General features: G+C 40.1%; 1 protein-coding gene across 1 annotated transcript in view; it reads right to left on the reverse strand.

Moving 5' to 3' along the window:
• LOC101163025 (insulin-degrading enzyme-like) overlaps window positions 1–5,217 on the reverse strand; it is a 28,320-nt gene extending 23,103 nt beyond the window's left edge. The window contains exons 1-4 of the mRNA XM_023963161.2: window positions 5,084–5,217; window positions 3,990–4,178; window positions 928–1,135; window positions 133–302 (exon numbers count right to left, since the gene is read on the reverse strand). Coding sequence (XP_023818929.1) covers window positions 133–302; window positions 928–1,135; window positions 3,990–4,149 — 538 coding nt within the window. The 5' untranslated portion in view covers window positions 4,150–4,178; window positions 5,084–5,217. The remainder of the gene's footprint in view (window positions 1–132; window positions 303–927; window positions 1,136–3,989; window positions 4,179–5,083) is intronic.
• Window positions 5,218–10,230: the final 5,013 nt, after the last annotated feature.

The following is a 10,230-nucleotide window of genomic DNA, read 5'->3' on the forward strand; positions in this document are numbered from 1 at the left end:
ACCGTCAGGCCTCTGATCACTGCAGGGCCAGAAAGGCAGCAACGCTTTCATCCAACATCCACTCCGTCAGAATCTGATCCACTGAAAAACCTTGTGTTGCTGTTTTGAATGAGGCCCAGTAGAATCACTGACCTGTTTCAAATTTACTAAACGGATGTCTTTGGTTGCACGTTGCCTTCTCCAGCTGAAAAAGCCTCCAGTCATCGTTCATCTGGTTCTTCTGGTGCTCAGAGTCCACAGCGTTCAACTCTCGAACTTTACAGTTTTCATCAAACAGAGGGCACAGGAAGAACGAAGCAAACCTGCACCCACATCCAGAAGATGGCAGTTTCTTTGTTAGATTTGGCATTTGGAGCATCGTCATCCAGTAAAGCTGGCTGTGTAACATCTATCATGCACAGATTAAATGCATTTGCATGGAGAGAAGGTCGACTCAACTGACATGCAAATGAAGACATGCAAAGCACATGCAAGCTTCAGAGCAGAAACAATAAAAAAAGACTCAAGCAAGCAGCCGTTTATCTTATTGGAAAGAATTTTTAATGCTTTTGGTTCGACTTCCTCCAGATTTGTTTGTTTTTGTGGTCATATTGACGTTTTCAGAGGCTTTGAAAGTTTGTGTCGTCTGTTTCAGTCCACCGACAGAAAGGATCTTCTGAGGGTTTGTGTCTGTTTGCTGTGTTCAGCCTGTATCAACAATAAATGCCGAAGCTGCAAGCTGACATCTCCTTCAGTATGGTGTCAAATTAGCGCCTAAAGTATTGCGCATCAAAACAGTAAACCATACTTCAGGCACAGAAAACAGCTCTAAACTCCAAAATATGCTCTCATCAAGCAGTGATAAAGCTTTTTATTCAGAGGAACAATCAGTAATAACTGATAAAAATGAGCTATAAGCGTATGAAAGGAAAATACTTTTGAAAGTACCTATCAAGAGCTCCTTGCAAGTGCTCATGGGATACATCAAAGAAGTAGTTGGTGTGGTCTGAGCTGGTGAAGGCGTTGAAGCTCCCCCCATGCTGGCTCAGGAACTCCTCGTACCCGTTCTCCTCGGGGAAAGTCTCCGTTCCCAGGAACAGCATGTGTTCACAGAAGTGGGCCAGGCCGGGGACGCTGTCCGGGTCTGACAGAGACCCTGAGGGGAACAGTACACTCCACACATCAAATGAGCTGGGTGGGAATATTTATGGGATCAAAAACAAACCAACATACATAACTATTCATTAGCGGGTAAGAGCAGCTACACTTTCTAGGGTTTGCTAGCCGAGCACAAAGCAGGCAGACGTTCTAACATGTTGGAAAACTAAGAAAGCTTCTGAGGCTTTCATCATGAGCGCATGCAACCAGGTTATCCTTAAAGTCCCACTACCAGCCTCTTTGGATCCATTCTCAAACTGTTCGCAGTGGCCAATACTTCTGATTATGCCGTCTGTTGCCAACATCCTGTGTCGTTTTCTAGGACATAGTCTCTGCAGAGCAGCAGGACTTCAATAGAAATGTATCTCTAAGTTGATCATCATCCATCTGTTTACACTCTCCCGCTAGCTTACAGTCTCCCACACCCCCAACCTAACATCAGCGGTCCAACAGAAATGGCAGCACATTCTGATGCTGCGGATCACGAGTGCGCTACAACTGCTTTAAAACTCTAAGATACTGAAGCTATTGTCCCCAAACCATGATCAATGTCCTGCCACAAAAAAGATTATGTCATAAATTCACTTTGTTTATTTTAAAGAATTTTTTCAAATTTAAATATGGATCATTTTTGGTCAAAAATGCTCAATAAAGATACTGAAGCTAACCAAAAACTAGTCTGCTGTAATCTTTGTTGTAGTCGGACAAAAGGGTCATGATTAGTCAGTACAGGATATTTGGTGAGCAGCTTTATTATGAATCATACGTCTACTAACATTTCACATTCGTGCACACGCAGCAGCAGATCTGAGCAGTTGGAATCACAGATTTGAGGTTGTAACTCTAAATGAACACATGCAAATGGGAATTTGTCAGCTGTCATTTTGTTGGTCAGACTTTACAGCAGAAGATTTTTACACACAGAAGCAGATTTCTGGTGCGCAAGTTCTCACTTTCTGTTTTACAAGTCCTCCCATTACATCTACAAGTTCGTCCATTTAGACCCATTTCTACCTTCATAGTCAGTGGGGGTAAACTGGCAGCCACGCCTCTGTCAGTCTGCCCCGGGGCAGCTGTGGCTACATCAGTAGTTACCATCACCAAATATGAATGAGGAGTGAATGAATAATGAATACATCGTAAGAGCTTTGAGCGTCTGGAAAAGCACAGATAAATCCAATCCATTCTTGTTATTATTAAAAGAACATGTTAAAAACAGCAAAAACAAGACTTTCACTGGAGTGAGTTTGTACAAATCACTACTCTAACAGGTTTGCCTGGCTCTAAGGCAAATGGATTACAGAGAGGAGGGACAAAGAAGACAGAAATCCTCCTAGCTCAGGCTAAAACATCCATTTGGACAGTGAGTGTCTCTAAACTGAAAAAAAACAACAAACATGAAAGGAAAAAAAAAAACAATACATTATGTCCTCACACCATCATGAATTTAAAATCAAGAAACCTGAAAGATGCTTGGGAAAGAAACATCTGCTAACAGCTACGTAAGGGTTAATGGCCGACGAAGTGTGCGTTACTACTTTTTAACGCACGCCGTGGAAGCCTTCGCGTCGGATGGTTGCTTCCTCGAAGTGCGTTAAAAAGTGATAACGCACACTTTGAAGGCCATTAACCCGCTTTACCATGGTCACTTACAAAAGCAACACATATGAACCAGTTTTTAGTCCTTTATTCTTGTTTTCATCCGATTTGGATCGCTTTTCTCACAAAAAGCGGACTATTTGTTACGTGATGCGGCGCACCAGCGCTGCAGTCAAGATTGGGCGATGTATATATATATATATATATATATATATATATATAAACATATATATATATATATATATATGCTGATCGTCCCGATGGGTTGAATAAAGCATCAGTTCAGTGAAAAAGTTCTCCTCTTACCGCTTATTTTTGTCCAGATGATGAAGCTAAAGGTTGTTTTAAAGAAGCCGGCGCAGCGATACAAAACATTTAAGCTAGCTGACCGGAACTTATTTTTTCACGGTGCAGTCATCAGGTTTTAATGCACACCCAGCAGCCAATCAGAATCGAGTATTCACCCGGACCATGGTATAAATGTTGATAGAGAGACAGCGTCTGCATTCTGTCAGGTTTAATTCAGATCCACAACGTCACAAACCAGACTGTCCATCTGATTTAGCTGTCATGCTCATTTTAAAGACCTGATGAAAATGGCGTTTTGGTGTTTCTAACATGTTCCTGCAGCATTTTTCTGATGACGGAGGATAAATAAATAAAATTAAGCCTAAAACAGCATTTCTGAGTATTTCTTTATTCACATTGCTGTGAATCAGAAGCAGATTAGAAAATGCTGCTGGAAATATAGTTTATTTGTGACGTAGAAAATATGCTGCAGGCGGGTCACAGTCTCTATGCTCTGCTCCATTCTGATCATCCACTGTCAGACAGACGGATCCATGGACGTCTTTGTTTTCCTGGTCTGAGCTGGAATCTGGTTCAGAACTGAACAGATGGACAGATCTGATTTTGATGGACATTTTTGTTGCACCACTAATGTCAGGTTGGGGGTGTGAGGAGCTGTAAGCTAGTGGGAGAGTAAATGAACAGATGGGTAATGGGAGGTGGGGATGGGCTTACTTTATGCCAACAGTCCAACTCACAACTCAGAGGTGAATTTTAATGAACTCCTGCCGCTCTGCAGAAACTATGTCCTACTAAAAGACACAGGACTTTAGATTTTGGCTACAAACGACAATCATGAATAAAAAATTACTGGGAGCGCTTTGAAAATAGACCAGTAAGCAATTAAGTGAAATTTTTATGATGTATCACTATAATAAAAGACCAAAGACATAAGAAGCCTTTACCTGTGTGGACGTCCAAAGCAGCAGAGGCTTTGTCCGTCGCCGGGTCGCTGATTAGTAAGACCTTCAGAGCGTTGGATAACTCCAGGCCTCTGTACGTCCTTCTGTCCTCAGAAGAACTAATGACACCAGAGACCACCTTCCTCACTGCTGGACCGATCATCACGAGGGCTGAGGAAGACTCCTGCTGGTCTGGAGGAAAACAGCCCACAATGGGATCACCTACATCCCCAAAACTTACACGGAAAAGGAAAAAACTGTTTCCACTTTGTTAGGGCCTTCTGGCTCATTGTGGGAGAATTTAAAATAGAAAGTCCAACTCCGTTGTTGTCATGATCCTAAAATTCTCTTTTTCTTCAGTAAACATTCTTAAAAAGCGAAAGAAGAGAAATATTCAAGGCATCTAGTTTACGGGAGTCTTGATGAAACTGAAAGAGAAAATCGTTAGCAGCACCCAGGCTCAGCCAGATGTATAGAAAGATATTTAATAGGTAAAGATAAAGTTATAATCAAGAAAAAAACAGATCCAATGTGGTACTGCACAACTTTTACCAAATAGCAAAAAATATCCAATAAAAAAAAAAACAGAAAGAAAAGAAACAGAAGTTTTGGAAATCAAACCTATGACAGGAAATGATTGATCCTAACAAATGAAGATGAAGAGCAGATAACAGATAAACATTTCCGTCAGGAAAGAACTCTATTATCATGGTTCATTCAGACAAGCCGTTTTTAGTTTTATATCTACTGTCCTTCGAATTTTCTTACTTCTTATTAGAATATAAATACAATTTTAACTTCTATAAAGAAATGAACATATGATCCCTCCAATTTGAAAATTACAATTGATTAGTAAACGTCTTTCATTGATATTTTACTATCAATGAAAGACGTTTACTAATCAAATTACTACTACTACACTACTACTAATCAAACTATCTGTTGCACCAAGTTGTCCCCTCCTCCTGAGCTGAAAGAAGTCATAGCGTCCCGCTGCAGTTTTTATTCAAGTTGAAATAAAGAAAAAATAAACCTTTATATTAAAATAAAAATACAAAAATAAGATTTAAATGGATGCTTCTGAAAAACCTGCTTACCTGGAAACAGTCTTCCTCCAACGTCAGTGATAAAGTGGCTCGAGCGGTTGGACCGTCAGACACCTGTGGATGCAAACCACGTGACACAAACACAACCTGCCGCTTTCCTCCAGCAGCCAGAAGCAGCCGATCACAGAGCCATCGAGTCTTTTAACACATTCACATGACTCTGTTTGAGTTCAAAGAAGTTAAACGGACCCGTTTCACCTTAGCAATCGCTTCCATTTGACTGATGTCAATACATTAATAACAATCTACACAGAAATTAGCATTACACTACATTTTATTGGTTTGTTCTATTAACGGTTGTTTCATGGCTTCTAGTATCGATTATTTAGCCTGCACTGGATTGAGACCTCCACACGACAAGGAACCCAAAATCTATGGGCGCCCCATAAAACTCAACTAACATTTGAACACATTAGTAGAATAAATGCCTATTATTCCAGGTTGTCTTATTTCTGACAGCCTTGTCAGATGAAATGATTAACTGAGGGATTTTCTTCTGCCTGGCATTCTTTGATGCTTGTTCAGCAGGTTGTTTTAGTATCAGTCACCAGTAATTAGAATTTAAATTTTCCCGATTTCCAGTTCTGCAAGTTTCGGTGTGAACTGACTGAATCAGCTGCAGACTTTGGTTGGGATGAAGTGGTACAGCAAGCTTCAAATGACATCATCTTTAAAAAATGTGGTTTTGAGCAACAATGAACTGGGTTTTCATACTTTACCGTATATGTTACTGTCCACACCTGTAAAAATGCAAACGACACTAACATTTGAATATTAAATATGGTTTCAGCTTGGTAGAATTCAATGTATTTGGTCATAAATGTAATGAAAGGATATGATCTATTTGATCCTTCTATTTTGTAGCATTATGAGTTCATCTTAACCCATATTCATCGTGATAGTCCCTCAGTGGAGGTGTTTGTGTCTCTGGGACACTGGCAGTCCTCTATCCACATGGGGAGGGGATCTGTGGCTCTGCTGTCAGCCAGGGATCACATTACATCTGAGCTTGGGGTGGGGGGTCTGTGTCCCTGTGGTGCTGGTTCAGGTCCTTTTGTTCTGGACCTTATCCTTTCCAACAGCAGGCGGCTCGGTTGGCATCGCCGTCCCTCAGTGGCAGCCTGGCCCCCTCCTCCTAGGCAGGAAGGACATTACCCAGCCAAATGATCAATCATTTGGCTGACATTATTTGGGCCAAAAAGTATTTACGATTGAAATACTTTTTGGCCCAAAAAGTATTTCAATCGTAAATAAATCTAAACATATATTAGGATACAACAGCAGATATTTATTGTACTGCTCCTTAATTTTACCATATTTCACCTACTGTATAGAAATTTGGGGGAATAATTACAAGAGCTCACTACATCCTCTCTTTCTACTTCAAAAACGAGCCGTCAGAATTGTACATAAAGCCAGATATCTATATCATACGAATAATCTATTTTATCAATCAAGACTTTTAAAACTGCATGACCTTGTTGATTTTTACACTGCGCAACTTTTATACAGAGCCAGCTGGAAATTGTTACCATCCAACATCCAAAAACAGTTCTTAGAAAATGAAGGAGGTTACAGACTGAGGGGATGTAGGAACTTCAAGATCAAACTGATAAGAACCACAAAGAAAGGTTTCTGTGTGTCGGTGTGTGGCACTAAACTTTGGAACAGTTTAAGTAATGAGCTCAAACAATGTTCAAATATTCAAGAAAATGTATAAAGAAACTCTGATTTCAGGATATGAAGATGAGAGGAGTTAAGGATCAACAGGTGTTTGAATAATTCCAAATCCATGTGTGAACTTGATTGTGGTGAAATAATCAAAAGTCTTTTAATTACAACCACTGAGTGTTACATTGTAATGTGCAATAATGATTACTGAAATGTTTAAATTACAATCAACAAGCTATTGATTTTCTTTACTTGATCTGCAATGTGTAGCAATAATTACTAGTTTGATGTTATCATGTGTTCTAATGATAATCAATTATTATTACATATCGGTATCGTTACTGTTTACTGAAATCATGAATGAATGTTTTCTGAAGATCATCAATCATTTCTAGGCACTGGATTTTGTTACTTGAAGAGAATCTATCTGATCAGAACCGGATTTAAAACTCTGTAAAACTATCAAATGAATGAACTCAGTAGGGGTGGGATTATATAAGCTTGCTTCTTCCCACTCCTTTTCAAGCAATAAATCAAACTCTACTTATACTTCAGTTAATGATCACTGTATTTAATTAAGCAAATGTGATTTAAGTGACATTTTTGTTTTGTTTTCTGTCTTTTTAATCTATGCATTTCATCATTTCTGTAATGAGTTTGATAAATATGTTTAAAACCTTTATTGCTTTGACTACAATGCTTGAAATAAATCAATAAATCAAAAAAAAAAAATCAAAATCAAAAAATGTATCAAACTCTGCGTGGGATGGGGGGAGGGGGGGCAATGATGCAAGTATTACTCGCTTCTGCTTTGTGACCAAGCCTTCCTCTATGTTGTTTTCCTCCTTACATCACAGATACTCAAGTACAGGTACCTGCTAACCTTAGTATAGGCTGCTATGATTCAGCCACCATTGAAAAACCCTCCCTGGACCCAAGTTGCTTGGAGCATTACAGACCATTTTCAAAACTGCCTTTTTTGGCTAAGATTCTGGAAAAGCTAGTGGCTGAGCAGGTGATTTCCTTTTTAACTAAAAATAAATTATTTGAGACCCTTCAATCTGGTTTTAAGGCCAACCACAGCACAGAGACTGCCCTGCTGAGAGTAAGGCATAACCTTTTATTGGCTGCTGACTCAGGAAAAATATTTATTTTAGTTCTTTTAGATCTCAGTGCAGCATTTGATACAGTTGACCACTCAATTTTATTACAACGTCTAAAATCTTGGGTTGTTTTTTTCTGATACAGTTCTTAACTGGTTTTATTCTTATTTATCGGACAGGTTTTCTAATGTTTTCATCTGCAATTCTTGCTCATCTAAGGTGAGAATGAGATGTGGCGTTCCCCAGGGTTCGGTACTGGGACCTCTGCTATTTTCAATTTACATGTTACCACTGGTATTACCACTCAATTTTCATTTTTATGCCGATGATACTCAACTTTACTTATCTTTTAAACCTGGTGACCTTGGTCTTTTAAAGAATCTCAATAGCTGCATTGCTGATATTAAAACCTGGATGGCCCAAAATTTTCTGCAGTTGATTATGAACAAAACTGATGTAATTATTTTTGGTTCAGTTGAGGCCCGAAATGGCGTGGCTCAGAAATTGGAGTCTCTGTCTAACAATGTTTCTTCAAGCTGCAGAAATCTGGGGGTGATATTTGATACCGATTTGAATCTGGAGACACATGTTAAAACGGTGGTCAAATCTTGTTTCTGGCAACTACATAGGTTATACAGAATAATCCCTCTCCTATCAAACAAATGTCTGGAGATGGTGATTCACGCTTTTATTTGTTCCCGTTTGGACTATTGTAATGGACTCTACACATGCTTTTCACAGCAGAGTGTGTATCAACTCCAGTTAGTCCAAAATGCTGCCGCTAGACTCATAACCGGAACCAGAATGAGAGACCACATCCATCCAGTTTTAGTGTCTTTGCACTGGCTCCCAGTCCGTTTTAGAATAGATTTTACTGATTGCCTTTAAAGCATTCTGTGGTCTGGCCCCTAAATATATAGCAGATCTCCTCATTCCTTATCTGGTCGCAATCTTCGGCAAAAGGCCTTTTAACAACCCCACGATCCAGATTCTAGACGAAGGAAGACAGGGCCTTTGCTATAAGAGCCCCAACACTCTGGAACAGTCTCCCTGAAGAGATCAGGCTCGCTGGGTCCCTACCAGTATTTAAATCTCTATTAAAAACCTTCCTCTACAGGTGTGCTTTTAATGATTTTACTGGTTCTTAAATATAAACATTTGATTTTTTTGATTTATCGATTTTATTGATTCTAACCACTATCAAAGTTTCGTGTGTGTGTTGGGTTTTATTTGCACATACTGGAAACTGTATGATTTTGTCTCTTATTAAATTGTACAGCACTTTGTAATCTGGATTTTGAAGTGCTATATAAATAGTTTATTAGTATAGGTCTCTGCTCACTCGAGTACAGGTACCTGCTTACCTTGGTACAGACGTGTGTGGGCTGGACATGTGCTTGCTTGTATGCATGTGTGTGTTAGCTTATCTCGTGTACATTTTGACATGCATGTGTGAAGGTTTTGCACACCCGCCCTTTGTGATAAACATCTACATTTTAAAGAAGTAATTTTGTAAACCCCCCCCAATGTGTTTCTTTAACCAGACTCCAAATCCTTTACCTGCTTGTCCTCCATCTCCAATGTCCCCTCCTTCTCTTTCATCCAGTTTAAAAAGACATGAATACAAATGTAAAGTTTAGCCTCAAATACAAAAAGGGTTTATATAAATAAATACCCTGTATGTTTGAATCCACCCACACCAAGACACCGCCGTGAACGTTTGCAGTACTAGACCATGTGACCAGGACAATGAACCAACGTTCCACCGTCCTGTTCACTGATGACATTCGGGTCACAGAAACGATGATTGTCAACGTTGATGGAGAAGGCAAGGTGAGCGATACGCCGAGGTCAGCATGGTTCCAGGGTTCTCCTTGGTGGCGAAGCAACAGTCTGGGCAGGCATCAGCAGTCAGAGAAAAACCCATTTGGTTATTGTAGATTACAGGTGTCAAACTCAGGCCTTGAGGGCCGGTGTACTTCATCTCTTCCAGTTAACCTGCTGTTGTAGCTTCTCATCAGCAAAACACACCAGATCCAGGTAATCAGCAGCAAACAGAGCCTGGTTTCTGAAAGATCTACAGGACTGGCACTCGAGGACTGGAGTTAGACATCCCTGTTATAGACGGTCCAGTCACTGCAGGTTCCTTAGAGACATCATCCAACCATCATCATCCTCAACTCCACCAGAACCCCCAACTCTCCGTTCATGGATCATGCTCCACCACATGGTACCAAAATGGTCACAGCTGGAATTCAGAAAGGTGGTGTCCTGCTATGACCCCTGACCTGAACCCCATAGTCTGGGAACAGCTGTAGAAGAGACTAGAGGATCGTACAGCTTGTCCCTCCCCCTCCCTTTCAA

This window comes from Oryzias latipes, chromosome 15, assembly GCF_053564925.1.
Source record: "Oryzias latipes strain Hd-rR chromosome 15, Olatipes_Hd-rR_3.1".
Taxonomy (NCBI): domain Eukaryota; kingdom Metazoa; phylum Chordata; class Actinopteri; order Beloniformes; family Adrianichthyidae; genus Oryzias; species Oryzias latipes.